General features: G+C 58.8%; 1 protein-coding gene across 1 annotated transcript in view; it reads right to left on the reverse strand.

Moving 5' to 3' along the window:
• The window catches only part of LOC118668521 (cathelicidin antimicrobial peptide), a 62,575-nt gene extending 52,936 nt beyond the window's left edge, over window positions 1-9,639 (reverse strand). Inside the window, exons 1-3 of the mRNA XM_036333676.1 lie at window positions 9,432-9,639; window positions 8,246-8,353; window positions 8,056-8,127 (exon numbers count right to left, since the gene is read on the reverse strand). Of these exons, the coding sequence (XP_036189569.1) occupies window positions 8,056-8,127; window positions 8,246-8,353; window positions 9,432-9,635 (384 nt within the window). The 5' untranslated portion in view covers window positions 9,636-9,639. The remainder of the gene's footprint in view (window positions 1-8,055; window positions 8,128-8,245; window positions 8,354-9,431) is intronic.
• Window positions 9,640-15,013: the final 5,374 nt, after the last annotated feature.

The raw sequence follows: 15,013 nt of genomic DNA on the forward strand, positions 1-15,013 counted from the left end.
TGGCGGGAGAGAAAGTGGGGAGACCGGGGCTGGGCCTCTGCTTGGTTCCCTGGTCTCACCGCCCCCCCCCCCCCCCCGCCAAAGAGAACAGCCTTCAGCAGCCCCTGCCCTGTCCCTGGCGCTGGTTTGGTGCCGGGTGTGGGCAGGGGGAGAGGGCAGAGCCCGCCCAGCTCCAAGGGGACCCGGGGCGCAGGGCCTCCTGGGGCCTCCTGTGTGGGAGGCAGATGAGCACAGGACACTCAAAGCAGGGCCGTGCCCTCGTCCCTTTGGCTCAGGGCACCTTCAGTCCTGGGTTCAATTCCTGGTCAAGGGCACCTGCCCGGGGTGCAGGCTGGATCCCCAGGAGGGGCGTGCAGGAGGCAGCCGATCCATGAATCTCATCATGGATGTTTCTCTCTCTCTCCCTCTCCCTTCCTCCCTGAAGTCAATAAAAATCTATTTAGCCCTGGCCGGTGTTGCTCAGGGGTTTGCACGTGCATGAGGCAACCCATAGATGTGTCTCTAACATCAATATTTCTGTCCGTCTTTCCCTCTCTCTTCCACTGTCTCTAAAAACCAATGGAGAAATATCCTCAGGTGAGGATTTTAAACTAATAATTATAATAAAATGAAAACAAAAATAGATTTTCAAAAATAAATAAATAAATAAAGCAGAAAGTCACAGCCCAGTCCCATGGCCTGCCCTTCCTGAGACCCAGAAGCCCTGAAGCCTGAGTGGGGTGTCGGGGGGACCTCATTGCACAGAATAGATTCCATGAGGAGGCGGCCTCTGGGAGGGGACACTGCCCTGGCAGGTGCCCTGGAGGAGGGGGGACCCCTGGAGAGAGCAGCCTCCTTGAGGGCGGCCAAGCAGAAGCCAAGGGAGTGGCAGGAGGCCAGAGCAGAGCCCCTCCCGCCCCCCCACTCACGCCCTGGGGCTGGGGGTCCTGCTGCAGGAGGCGGTAGAGGCTGGCCTCCCGGGAGCGCTGGTTGAAGCCCTGCACAGCCAGGCGCACCGCCTCCTGGTAGCTCAGGGCACGGGCGGCGGCTGGAGGCAGGGGCATGGCCAGGCCCAGCAGCAGCAGCAGCAGCGGCCAGCGCCCCCAGCACAGGCTGTTCCTCTGGGTCGCCATGTCCCCGAGTGGAGTCCCCCCAGCACGCAGGGCCCCCTTTATGCAGCCCGACTGGCCCCCCTGCCCGGGCCCGGCGGCTGGGCTTGCCTCAGCTCCCTGTTGCCTCACAGGCTGCTGCTCGGTGGGCGAGGTCTCTCCAGGGCAACGTGAAGAAATGGTTTCCCCATCTCCCCACCTGCTCCTTCTTCCTCCTGGGACACTTCCCCCTTCCCCACCCCATCCCCCCCTGAATCCTGCACCCTCTCCCTGCCTCCCTGCTGAATGCAGCCTCACCCTCCAGACACCACCACCTCCAGGCTCTGGGCTGCCCCAGACCACAGTTGCCATCCTCTCCATCCTCACCATCCTCACCATTGTTATGGGGCCTTTGGCTGCTGATGACCCATTTCACAGACATACCCGCCTTCAGGAGCCCCCCACCCTCTGCTGGCATCAGGGCCTGGAGTCATTTTTTAAAAAATGCATTTTTATTGATTTCAGAGAGGAAGGGAGAGGAGTGAGAGACAGAAACATCAATGATGAGAGAGAACCATGGATTGGCTGCCTCCTGCACACCCCAAACTGGGGATCGAGCCCACAACATGGACATATGTCCCTGACGGGCATTAGAATTGTGACCTCCTGGTTCATAGGTTGACAATCAACCACTGAACCCTGCAGGGCGGGCAGGGCCTGGAGTCTCCTTGCTCCCATTGCCTTCCTCCCAGCCCTGTAGGCCCCAGGCTCCAGGCTGCTGCATACACCGCACCACTGGGCCCACGGAGCCACCTGCTCTCTCCCCTCACCCTGACACGCCGGCCACCAACCAAGCCCTCCCTGACCTCCAGCCGGACGGGGTCACCGTCTCCTCTTTGCTCCCACAGCCTTCGGACGTCTCTTCCGATTTGATCCCAGATGAGCCCGGTCAGTGCTCTAGTGGCGACAGGCCCGGGCAGCTGCAGGGAGAGAGCCCCTGGGAGAGGAGAGGCAGCGTGCCCGGGGCCCAGCGGCAGCATGGACGTGCAGGCCAGCGCCCCTGGCAGTGGCCGTGCGGCCAGGAGGCCTGGGTCGCTGCTGGCCTCTTGGCCTGGTGGCCTCTTGGGGTTTGGACATCTGGGGTGGAGGGTGCTGTTGCGCACTCGGCCTCGGGAGAAGGAAGTGGAAATGGGCTTGTGTGCAACCTGGTTTCACAGCCGGGATTGCCCCAGGGGCTCTGGACCAAGCCGGGATTGCACACGGGCCCTGGATAGTGGCCGGGAGGAAGTCAGCCCAGGACACCGGCCCCTCAGCTCTCTCCTGGATGCCTCAGCTTTAGTTCTGGCTTCAGGGTCCCCAAGGAGCCAGCAGGAGAGGAGAAGGCATCAGTGCTGGCCCTTAGCCCAGGGCAGGGACCCGCCCAGTCCTGCTTCCTCTAGGGCAGACCCCACCCCTCAGAGCGCCTTTCCCACTGGCCACAGGGACCTCTGCCTGGGCCAACCCCCCACACGCCTCCCGCTCCGAATCAGCAGAGCCAGGGGCTTCCCCAGGTCCTCCGACGCCTGCAAGTCAGGACGGGGCCCGGGGGTCGCCGTCCCTCTCTGGCCCACAGCACAGGGCCCGGCTTCCAGCCTCCAGGCTGAGCCCCAGTCAGGCCGGTGCATGCGGGTGGGCATCCACCACACAGGAGGGAGGCTGACCAGACCCTCAGAAGCCATGGCCGCCTCTCCCCTGGGGAGCGAGGGGGCTCTCCCCAGCCTGCCTTTTTCATAGTGTCTCTCTCATGAACAAGGTGATCAGAAGATTCCAGGGGAGCCCAGCTGGAGAGGCTCAGGGGTTGAGCATGGACCTATGAACCGGGAGGTCGGGGTGCGATTCCCACTCAGAGCACATGCCCAGGTTGTGGGCTCCATCCCCAGTGTGGGGCGTGCAGGGGGCAGCCGATCAATGATTCTCTCTCATCCCTGATGTTTCTGGGGAAGCGGCTACCGCGTTTGGACAGGGTCAAGCCTCGGACTAATGAGAGGGCTTGGTCCTCTCGTGGCAAAGCCCTCCCGGCACCATGACAGCCAAAGGCTATGGTTGTGAGCTTGGCCTGATGGTCCGAGCCTGTGGGCCACGTGGCTGAGTGATGTGGGCTGCGGGAGGTGCGGTAACAAAGCTTGATCAGGTGCCTGTAACTGAGTGGATTCGAATCCCGTGAGAACGTTGTCACCACGCCCTTACTTTGCCTCGTGGAATCTGCTATAAAATAAGGACTCGGCTTGCAGGCCGTGGCGCTGTCGCTAGCTCTCCATCAGAGGGGACAGCGTCCCACCCAGACCCAGCTTTCTTCTCTTGTCGGTCTTTTCTCCATCCTTCACCGCCCCCTCTCAGGCTCCCAAACTTGGTTGAGCTGGCTCAGCAGTTTCTATCTCCCTCTCCCTTCCTCTCTGAAATTAATATAAAAAGTTTTTTTAAAGAAGATTCTAGGGGAGTCCTGATCAAAAGGGGAAAATCTGACAGCTCCCCAGGAAGCTTTAACAGAGTGGTTCTCAAAGTGTGAGCCCCAGACCATTATCCTCACAACCGCTGGGAACTTGTTGGAAATGGAAATTCAATACACACACACACACACACACACACACACCCCTTTTCATGAACCCGGAATCACACCCTGTGCCCATGAAGTCACCTCTCCTTCCTCCCTCCTTCCATCCCCTGTGAACGCTGATCTGCTTTCTATTTCTAAGGATCTGTCTGTTCTGGTTCTAGCTTCTCAGAGGAATCAAGCCCGGCTGGAGAGGCTCAGGGGTTGAGTATTGACCTATGAAGCAGGAGGTCTTGGTTGGGTTCCCATCAGGGCACAGGCCTGGGTTGCTGGCTCCATCCCCGTGTGGGGCGTGCAGGAGGCCGCTGGTCTGTCTCATCATTGAAGTTGGTCTCTCTCTCTCCTTCTCCCATCGTGCTGGGCTGCATATCTGGCACTTCCGCCAGGCGGGGCACGCTGTCTTCGAACACACAGATAAGAAGGTGGTGACGTCAGGCCAGGCCTTGAGATATGGTCTCATGGCCCCCTCCCAGCATGCAGGCCTTCTTTCTCAGAAGGCCCGGAAGTCTCATTCCAAATTTGGGAGACAAAGAACTGGAAAAAGTAAAATTAAAGAGAGTTTCCTCCATGTTGGGGGCCCAGAATTTGAAAGACACATTTTTCTCTGGGCCTCCACAGAATTTAATAATAAAACGTGACTCCTGTAGTCAGCACTGCAGTTCAGCCTCTGCTTCAGCAGGGTGCTGTAACTGTCATCACTGGCCAGCTTCATAAAGGCTCCTAAATTTTGATCTGAGTCCCTGGTGGTGGTCTCTGTGGGTCACCGCATTCCACCATCCTCTCTGAAATCAATTTAAGAAATATGTTTAAGAAATAAAAGGAATCAGCCCTAACCAGTTTGGCTCAGTGGAGAGAGCATCGGCCTGCCGACTGAAGGGTCCCCGGTTTGATTCTGGTCAAGGGCATGTACCTTGGTTGCAGGCACATCCCAGTAGGGATGTGCAGGAGGCAGCTGATCGATGTTTCTCTCTCATCGATGTTACTAAATCTCTATGCCTGTCCCTTCCTCTCTGTAAAAAATCAATAACAAAATTTTTTAAAAAAGAAATAAAAGGAATCAAGGTGGGACTTTTGTGTTAGTCGGTTGAGAGGGATTGGTTGTCAATAAATAAAATGTGTAACACGAATAGGACATTCCTGAGAGGCAGGAGGGACTAGGACGGCCGTGGGCAAACTACTGCCCTCGGCCTGTTTGAAATGAATAAAACTAAAAAAAAAAAAAGACCATGCCCTTTTATGTAATGATGTTTACTTTGAATTTATATTAGTTCACACAAACACTCCATCCATGCTTTTGTTCCGGCCCTCGGTCCAGTTTAAGAACCCATTGTGGCCCTCGAGTCAAAACGTTTGCCCACCCCTGGACTAGGAGCTCAGGAAACAGGAACGGAAAGACCCTGAGGATGAAACAGGGAAGGGAAAGCCGACCCAAGAGTGGGTGCAGCGCTGGTCCCCCGGGGACACCTGGCCCAGCCTGGAGGCCGCGGGCTGGGCATGGGCCTGCTGGACTCCACCGCCCAGTGTCCATCTTCGAGGGATACCACTCCTGGGCGGGTCCACATTTGCATATGGCTGCAGGGCTTCCTGCTCTTGTCAGGAGGCCTCCTGGGAGGAGCCTGGAGCAAAGGCATCCTGAAGGCTCTCTCCTTCCCCCTGGGTGCAGCCACCCCGAGTGGGACCTGGGGTCTGACAGTGTCCAAGGCTGCCCCCCGGGTCGAGCTTGGGGGCACATGCTCTGCGTGGAGCTCAGCATGTCTATCACAGAGCCAGGGACTGGCTCAGCCACAGCCTCTATCCAGGACTCAACATCCGCCCCCGCCGGTGTGGCTCAGTGGATAGAGCGTCGGCCTGCAGACCGGAGGGTCCCGGCTTCCATTCCTTCAAGGGCACATGCCTGGGTTGCAGGCTCCTGCCTGGCCCAGGCCCTGGTTGGGGCTCGTGCAGGAGACAAACAATCGATGTGTTTCTTTGACATCAATGTTTCTGTCTTTCCCTCTCTCTGCCACTCTCTCTAAAAATTAATGGGGAAAAATAAATAAATAAATAAATAAATAAATAAATAAATAAACAAATAAATAAATAAATAAAAATAAGAGAGAGAGAGAGAGAGAGAGAGAGAGAGAGAGAGAGAGAAAAGAAGAGAAAAATCAATGGGAAAATATCCTCGGGTAAGGGTTAAAAAAAAAAAAAGAAGACTCAACATAAGCACATTATTAGGGAGAAACTCATTCTGCCTCAACTAGACCTGAGGCTATAATGGATTCTTTTTTATTTTAGGAAGAGTTATTTTATTTTTTAATATGTTTATTGATTTCAGAGAGGAAGGGAGAGGGAGAGAAACATCAGATAAGAGAGAGAATCATTGATCAGCTCCTCCTGCACGCCCCCTACTGGGCATGGAACCCGCAACCCGGGCATGTACCCTTGACTGGAATTGAATCTGGGATCCCCTTCAGTCCACAGGCTGTCGCTCTAGCCACTGAGCCAAACCAGCCAGGACTTGATTCTTTTTTTCAATAAATCCTTTATTGTTAAAAGTGTTACATATGTCTCCTTCCCCCATCGACCTGTCCCAGCCCCTGCGGTCAGTGTCCATTGGTTCTGCCACGTGCAGGCACCCAGTCCTTCGGCTGTTCCAGGCGGGCGCCCGCGGCGCTCAGCGGTCTGGCCCTGGGCCGCTCCTCCCGGGGAGGCTGGTGGCTGAGCACACGGTGCTGGTGATCCGCATGGGATGCCCTGAGGGTTCTCCCTGGTGGGGAGCGCGGCACGGAGTCCCCGGTGCAGGGTGTCCCCCTGCTCCTCAGGGAGCAGCGATGTCAGCGCCTCCCGGTCGTGGGGCCGAGGGCCTGCGGGAGTCTGATGGCTCCTCCCTGGTGGGTGCCCATCGTGAGAAGCCCCACAGGCCCCGGGAGTCACGGCAGGTTAGTGGGTGCTTCTGGGGTGCCCCCTGCACTCCTTCATCCCCCTTCTACCCCCCCCACACACACACACATGAAGTAACAGGAACCCTCAGCAGAAGGGCCTCTCTAGGCCGGAAGCCATGTGGGCAGGTCCGGGTTCTGCAGCGCCTTCTCCTGGAGGCTCCCAGAGGCGGGGAGCGTTGGGGGGAGCTACATGGGAGCTCACATAAGGAGAGGTGCTTATTGCTTTTAATTATCTGTTTTAATATATTTTTATTGATTTCAGAGAGAAAGGGAGGGAGAGATAGAAACATGAGTGATGAGAGAGAATCACTGATCGGCTGCCTCCTGCACGCCCCCCACTGGGGATCAAGCCCACAACCCGGGCCTGTGCCCTGAGCAGGAATCCAACTGCCACCTCCTGGTTCACAGGTTAGTGCTCAACCACTGAGCCACCCCGGCCTTAATCCTCACCCAAGGATTTCTTGTTTTTATTGATTTTGAGAGAGAGAGAGAGAGAGAGACATCAATGTGAGCGAGAAACATTGACCTGTTGCCCCCAAATGCACCTCAACCAGGGATGGGCCTGAGAGCAGGGAAGTGCCTGACCGGGAAGGACCAAACCCTTTTGGTCCAGGACGATGCTCCAATCACCTGAGCCACCGCCCAAGCTCCCCACCCCCCCCCCCCGCCCCCGATTTACTGATTTTCAGGAAAAGAGACACACAGATCCGCACGGCTTCACTGCGGCAATCCAGAGAAGGCGAGGCAAGTGACAGTGACGCCTGAGGAGGTGGCTTTCCCAGATTTTATTGGTCAGAGCCCAGAGGCCGGGGCCAGGGCCAAACAGACCTCAGGGCTCCTCCTCAGGGGAACGTTTCGAGAAAATCCTCTTGATTCCCCTGCCAGCCTTCTGGATCCCTCTCCCAATCCAGCCTCTACGTCTCCCAGGCAATGTGCCTCCTATAATCAAGGGGTTCAATCCAACGCCCTTGATCTGTGCAGGGGGAGGAAATGGGCTCCATGCGGGGCTGGGCCGGATCAGGAGCCCCCACCTGCACCCCCTTCCCGGGCCAGCGAGGCGCCTTGGGGCCCGGCTCCCCCTCTGGCTGCGACCTTGGGAGCCTGTGGTGGAGCCCCCACCCCTTAAACAGATGAGGAGACTGAGGCCCAGAGGTGCCCAGTGGCCTCCCCAGGTCACAGGCCCGTCCAGCAAAGCAGAGGAGAGACGGGCTGAAAGCTCATCAGCGCAGTGAGCGGCTCCCCAGCCTCAGCAGGAACCTTCTGGAAGGTGGCTGCCTGCCCCCTGCTTGGCCTCACCCGGAGTCTGAGGCTGCTGGTCGGGGGGCTGGGAGGGGGCCTTTCTAACAGGCTCCTGGGCAGGAACCGCACTCAGATCCAGGCTGGGGCTGGGGGAGGAGGGGAGGGGGATGCCTGGGCCCAGGATGCTCCAGGCGCCACACCCATCGGCCCCCATGTCTCAGAAGGGGCCGCTCACCTGCTCGCAGTCGACGTCATAGTAGCCGGTGTCCTGGTCCAGGGTGACGGTCCCCGTGCACACCTTCACCAGCTGCAAGGGCGCAGGTCACACCTCCACCCGGTGCTGAGCCCTCCCAGCCGCCCCATTCCTGGGAATGTGCCCAAGGCCTCCTGTCCAGCACCTCGGGGCGCCCCAGCCCCCAGCTCACCCCGTTCTCCTTGAAGTCACACTGCTCAGGGGGCTGCCGCGTGGTCCTGGGGCACACGGTCTCCTTCAGGGTGAAGCTCACCGGCTTCGGGGTGTCTGGGTTCAGGTCCTGGCGGGAGAGAAAGTGGGGAGACCAGGGCTGGGCCTCTGCTTGGTTCCCTGGTCTCACCGCCCCCCAAAGAGAACAGCCTTCAGCAGCCCCTGCCATGTCCCTGGCGCTGGTTTGGTGCTGGGTGTGGGCACGGGGGAGAGGGCAGAGCCCGCCCAGCTCCAAGGGAACCCGGGGCGCAGGGCCTCCTGGGGCCTCCTGTGTGGGAGGCAGATGAGCTCAGGACACTCAAAGCAGGGCCGTGCCCTCGTCCGTTTGCCTCAGGGCACCTTCAGTCCTGGGTTCAATTCCTGGTCAAGGGCACCTGCCCGGGCTGCAGGCGATTTCCCCAGGAGGGGGCGTGCAGGAGGCAGCCGATCAATGAATCTCATCATGGATGTTTCTCTCTCTCTCCCTCTCCCTTCCTCCCTGAAATCAATAAAAATCTATTTAGGCCGAAACCTGGCATGTACCTGGGTTGTGGGCATATCCCCAGTGGGAGATGTGCAGGAGGCAGCTGATCAATGTTTCTCTCTCATTGATGTTTCTAACTCTCTATCTCTGTCCCTTCCTCTCTGTAAAAAAAAAAAAAAAAAAATCAATAAAATTTATTAAAAAAAAAAATCTATTTAGCCCTGGCCGGTGTGGCTCAGTGGGTGTGCTCGTGCATGAGGCAACCCATAGATGTGTCTCTCACATCGATATTTCTCTCCGTCTTTCCCTCCCTCTTCCACTGTCTCTAAAAATCAATGGAGAAATATCCTCAGGTGAGGATTTTAAACTAATAATAATAATGAAATGAAAAAAAAAAAAGATTAAAAATAAATAAATAAATAAAGCAGGGAGTCACAGCCCAGCCCCATGGCCTGCTCTTCCTTGGGACCCAGAAGCCCTGAAGCCAGAGTGGGGGGTTGGGGGGGACCACATTGCACAGAATAGATTCGCAGGGGGGGGCGGCCCCTGGGAGGGAACACAGCCCTGGCAGGTGCCCTGGAGGAGGGGGGACCCCTGGAGGGAGCAGCCGCCCTGAGGTCAGCCAAGCAGAAGCCAAGGGAGTGGCAGGAGGCCAGAGCAGAGCCCCTCCCGCCCCCCCACTCACGCCCTGGGGCTGGGGGTCCTGCTGCAGGAGGCGGTAGAGGCTGGCCTCCCGGGAGCGCTGGTTGAAGCCCTGCACAGCCAGGCGCACCGCCTCCTGGTAGCTCAGGGCCCGGGCGGCGGCTGGAGGCAGGGGCATGGCCAGGCCCAGCAGCAGCAGCAGCAGCGGCCAGCGCCCCCAGCACAGGCTGTTCCTCTGGGTCGCCATGTCCCCGAGTGGAGTCCCCCCAGCACGCAGGGCCCCCTTTATGCAGCCCGACTGGCCCCCCTGCCCGGGCCCGGAGGCTGGGCTTGCCTCAGCTCCCTGTTGCCTCACAGGCTGCTGCTTGGTGGGTGGGCGAGGTCTCTCCTGGGCAACGTGAAGAAATGGTTTCCCCATCTCCCCACCTGCTCCTTCTTCCTCCTGGGACACTTCCCCCCTTCCCCACCCCCACCCCCCCGCCTGGATCCTGCACCCCCTCCCTTCCTCCACTCTGAATGCAGCCTCACCCTCCAGACACCACCTCCTCCAGGATCCAGGCTCCAGTCATGGCTGCCCTCTGTCTTGGGGAGCCAGGTGGCTCTCCCCAGCCTCAAGGCTGAGCCCTAGCCAGTCCGGTGCGTGCGGGTGGGCGTCTGCCACACAGGAAGGCGACTGACCAGACCCTCAGAAGCCATGGCCGCCCTCTGTCCTGGGGAGCGAGGTGGCTCACCCCAGCCTGCCTTTTTCAGGGTTCGATTACCCCCTTAGACCACAGTCATGTTCCTCTCCATCCTCACCATCCTCACCACCCTCACCATCCTCACCACCCTCACCATCCTCACCATCCTCACCATCCTCACCACCCTCATCACCCTCACCATCCTCACCATCCTCACCATCGTCACCACCCTCACCATCCTCCCATCGTCACCATCCTCACCACCCTCACCATCCTCACCACCCTCACCACCCTCACCATCCTCACCACCCTTCACCATCGTCCACCACTCCTCACCACCTCACATCCCTCACCACCTCACCACCCACCATCCCACCATCGTCACCAGCCCTCACCACCCTCACCATCCTCACCACCCTCACCATCCCTCACCACTCGTCACCATCCTCACCACCCTCACCATCCTCACCACCCTCACCATCCTCACCATCGTCACCATCCTCACCACCCTCACCATCTCACCACCATCGTCACCAACCCTCACCACCCCTCACCATCCTCACCATCGTCACCACCCTCAACCACCCTCACCATCCTCATCACCACCTCAACCACCTCAACCACCTCACCACCCTCACCATCCTCACCATTGTTACCACCCTCACCACCCTCACCATCTCACCACCTCTCACCAAACCACCTCACCACCCTCACCATCCTCACCATCGTCACCATCCTCACCACCGTCACCATCGTCACCACCCTCACCACCCTCACCACCCTCACCACCTCACCATCCTCACCACCCTCACCACCCGCACCATCCTCACCACCCTCACCATCCTCACAATCGTCACCACCCTCACCACCCTCACCACCCTCACCATCCTCACCATCGTCACCACCCTCACCACCCTCAACCATCCTCACCATCGTCACACCATCCTCACCAACCTCACCATCCTCACCATCCTCACCATCGTCACCACCAACCTCATCCAGGCCGCACGGCCACCCTCACCACCCTCAACCACCCTCACCATCCTCAACCATCGGCAACCATCCTCACCACCGGCAACCATCGTCACCAAGACCCTCACCACCCTCACACCCTCACCACCCTCACCATCCCTCACCACCCCTCAACCTAGCCCCTTCCACCATCCCTCAACCACCCTCACCATCCGCACAATGGCACCCACCTCACCCCCACACACCCTTCACCATCGCCTCACATCGTCACCGACACTCACAACCCTCATCAGCCTCACCATCGTCCACCAGCCTCCCACCCTCACATCCTCACCATCTCACCATCGTCACAACCCTCACCACCCTCACCACCCTCACCACCCCCTCAACCCTAAACATCCCCTCACCGACCCTCACACCCTCACCACCTCAACCACCCTCACCACCCTCACCATCCTCACAACCCTCCCGACCCCTCACCACCCTCACTCATCATCACCATCGAACCACCCTCACCACACTCAAAACCTCAACCATCGTCAACCACCCTCACCACCACCACCACCCGCACGATCCTCACCCCCTCACCACCCTCGCACCATCCCACCACCCTCAAACCATCATCAACACTCGCAACCACCCTCACCACCCTCACACCCTCACCACCCTCACCACCCTCACCAGTCCTTCACCATCGTCAAACCACCTCACCACCCTCACCATCCTCACCATCTTCACCCCACCCTCACCACCCTCACCACCCTCACCACCCTCACCACCCTCACCATCGTCACCACCCTGCCTGCCTTTTTCAGGGTTCGATTACCCCCTTAGACCCCCTCACCACCCTCACCACCCTCACCACCCTCACCACCCTCACCAACCCTCGAACCATCGTACAGCCACCCCCTCACCACCCTCCCACCCTCAACCACCCACCATCCTCACCACCAACTCACCACCCTCACCAACCTCACCATCCTCACCACCCTCACCACCCTCACCAACCTCACCACCCTCACAACCCTCAACCATCGTCACCACCCCTCACCACCCCTCACCACCCTCACCATGCCTCTACCATCGTCACCACCCTCACCACCCTCACCACACTCACCATCCCTCACCACCCTCACCACCCTCACCACCCTCACCCTCGTCACCACCTCACGCACTCCTCACCACCCCCTCACCATCCTCACCACCCTCACCACACGCCAACCATCGTCCAAACCCACCCTCACCACCCTCACCACCCTCACATGCCGCACCACCCTCCCACCCTCACCAACCCTGCAACATCTCACCAGCAGTCAACCCACCCTCACAACCCCTCACCACCCCCGCAACCATCCTCACCACCCTCACCACCCTCACCACCCTCACCAACCTCACCATCCTCACCACCCCACCACCCGCTGCAGATCTCACCACCTCAACATCCTCACCATCGGCCCCCCCTCTCCCCTCACCACCCTCACCACACTCACGCATCCGCACCACCCTCAACCATCCCTCCCAATCGTCACCATCCGCACCACCCTCACCACCCTCACCATCAGCACCATCCTCACGAAACCTATTCACCATCCGCACCACCTCACCAGCCTCACCATTGTCACCACCCTCACCACCCTCACACCACCCTCACCACCCTCACCATCTCACACCCTCACCACCCTCCCATCCTCACCATCCTCACCATCCTCACCACCCTCCCATCCTCACAACCCTCACATCCTCACCACGGCACAAACCCTCACCACCTACTCACCACCCTCACCCCCTCACACCAGCCTCACCACCCTCACCACCCTCTAACACCCTCACCATCCTCACCAACCTCACCACCCTCCACCATCCTCAACGCACCGCTCACCACCCTCACCACGCCGCACCATCCTCACCATCGTCACCACCCTCACATCCGCACAAACCCCTCACCACCCTCACCCATCCTCACCACCTCACCATTCCTCACCGAATCCTCACCACCCCACCACCTCACCACCCTCACCATCCTCACCACCCTCACCACCCTCACCCCCCTCCCCCCCCTCACCACCCTCACCACCCTCACCACCCTCACCACCCTCACCATCCTCACCACCACCCCTCACCATCCACACCACCATCCTCACCACCCTCACCATCCTCACCATCCTCACCACCATCCTCACCACCTCACCACGCACCACCCTCACCACCTCACCACCCTCACCATCCCACCACCTCACCACCCCACCACCTCACCACGTCACCACCCTGCCTCCTGTGGGTTCGATTACCCCCTTAGACACCCTCACCACCCTCACCACCCTCACCACCCTCACCACCCTCACCATCGTCACCACCTCACCACCCTCACCACCCTCCCACCCTCACCACCTCACCACCCTCACCACCCTCACCAACCTCACCATCCTCACCACCCTCACCAACCTCACCACCCTCACCACCCTCACCACCCTCACCACCCTCACCATCGTCACCACCCTCACCACCCTCACCACCCTCACCACCCTCACCATCCTCACCATCGTCACCACCCTCACCACCCTCACAACCCTCACCATCCTCACCACCCTCACCACCCTCACCACCCTCACCATCATCACCACCCTCACCACCCTCACCACCCTCACCATCCTCACCACCCTCACCACCCTCACCACCCTCACCACCCTCACCATCGTCACCACCCTCACCACCCTCACCACCCTCACCATCCTCACCACCCTCACCACCCTCACCACCCTCACCATCCTCACCATCGTCACCACCCTCACCACCCTCACCACCCTCACCATCCTCACCACCCTCACCACCCTCACCACCCTCACCATCCTCACCATCGTCACCACCCTCACCATCCTCACCACCCTCACCACCCTCACCATCCTCACCACCCTCACCACCCTCACCACCCTCTGCATCCTCACCACCCTCACCATCCTCACCATCGTCACCACCCTCTCCACCCTCACCACCCTCACCACCCTCACCATCCTCACCACCCTCACCATCCTCACCATCGTCACCATCCTCACCACCCTCACCACCCTCACCATCGTCACCATCCTCACCACCCTCACCATCCTCACCATCCTCACCATCCTCACCATCGTCACCACCCTCACCACCCTCACCACCCTCACCACCCTCACCATCCTCACCACCCTCACCACCCTCACCATCCTCACCATCCTCACCATCCTCACCACCCTCACCATCCTCACCATCCTCACCATCCTCACCATCGTCACCATCCTCACCATCCTCACCATCCTCGTCATCGTCACCATCCTCACCATTGTCACCATCCTCACCATTGTCACCATGGTCACCATTTTCACGGGGATCCTTTGGCTGCTGATGACGCATCCCCTCCCACTTTTCTGGAGCCCTGCTACCCTTCACTGGCATCTGGGCCTGGAGTCTTTGTGTGTGTGTGCGTGTGTGTGTGTGTGTGTGTGTGTGTGTATTTTTATTGATTTAAGATAGGAAGGGAGAGAGAGAGAGAGAGAGAGAGAGAGAGAGAGAGAGAGAGAGAGAGAAACATCCTATCTAATAAAAGAGAAACACGGTAATTGGCGTACGACCGCTACCCTTCCCATTGGCTAATTAGGGCGATATGCAAATTAACTGTCAGCCAAGATGGCTGCCGGCAGCCAGGCAGCTTAAACTGAACATGAGGCTTGCTTGCTTCAGTGACGGAGGACTGCAACATTCTTGCCGGCCTCTCAGCCTGCAGTTTAAGAAACATAGTAACAAATAGAAGGTAAAAAAAAACAACCCAGAAACCAGCTTTCAGGGAGCTGGGATCTCAGAGCTGGAGTTGATACAGAGTTTCGATTGTAGAACTGAAACAAACCAGATACCTGCTTCCAGAAGTGGAAGCCTCAGATCTGGAGCCTCAGAGCTAAAGCTGGCCCAGAATAAAAAAAAAGAAAAAGAGGAGCAGTTGGGAGCT

This window comes from Myotis myotis, unplaced genomic scaffold (assembly GCF_014108235.1).
Source record: "Myotis myotis isolate mMyoMyo1 unplaced genomic scaffold, mMyoMyo1.p scaffold_m19_p_13, whole genome shotgun sequence".
Lineage (NCBI taxonomy): Eukaryota > Metazoa > Chordata > Mammalia > Chiroptera > Vespertilionidae > Myotis > Myotis myotis.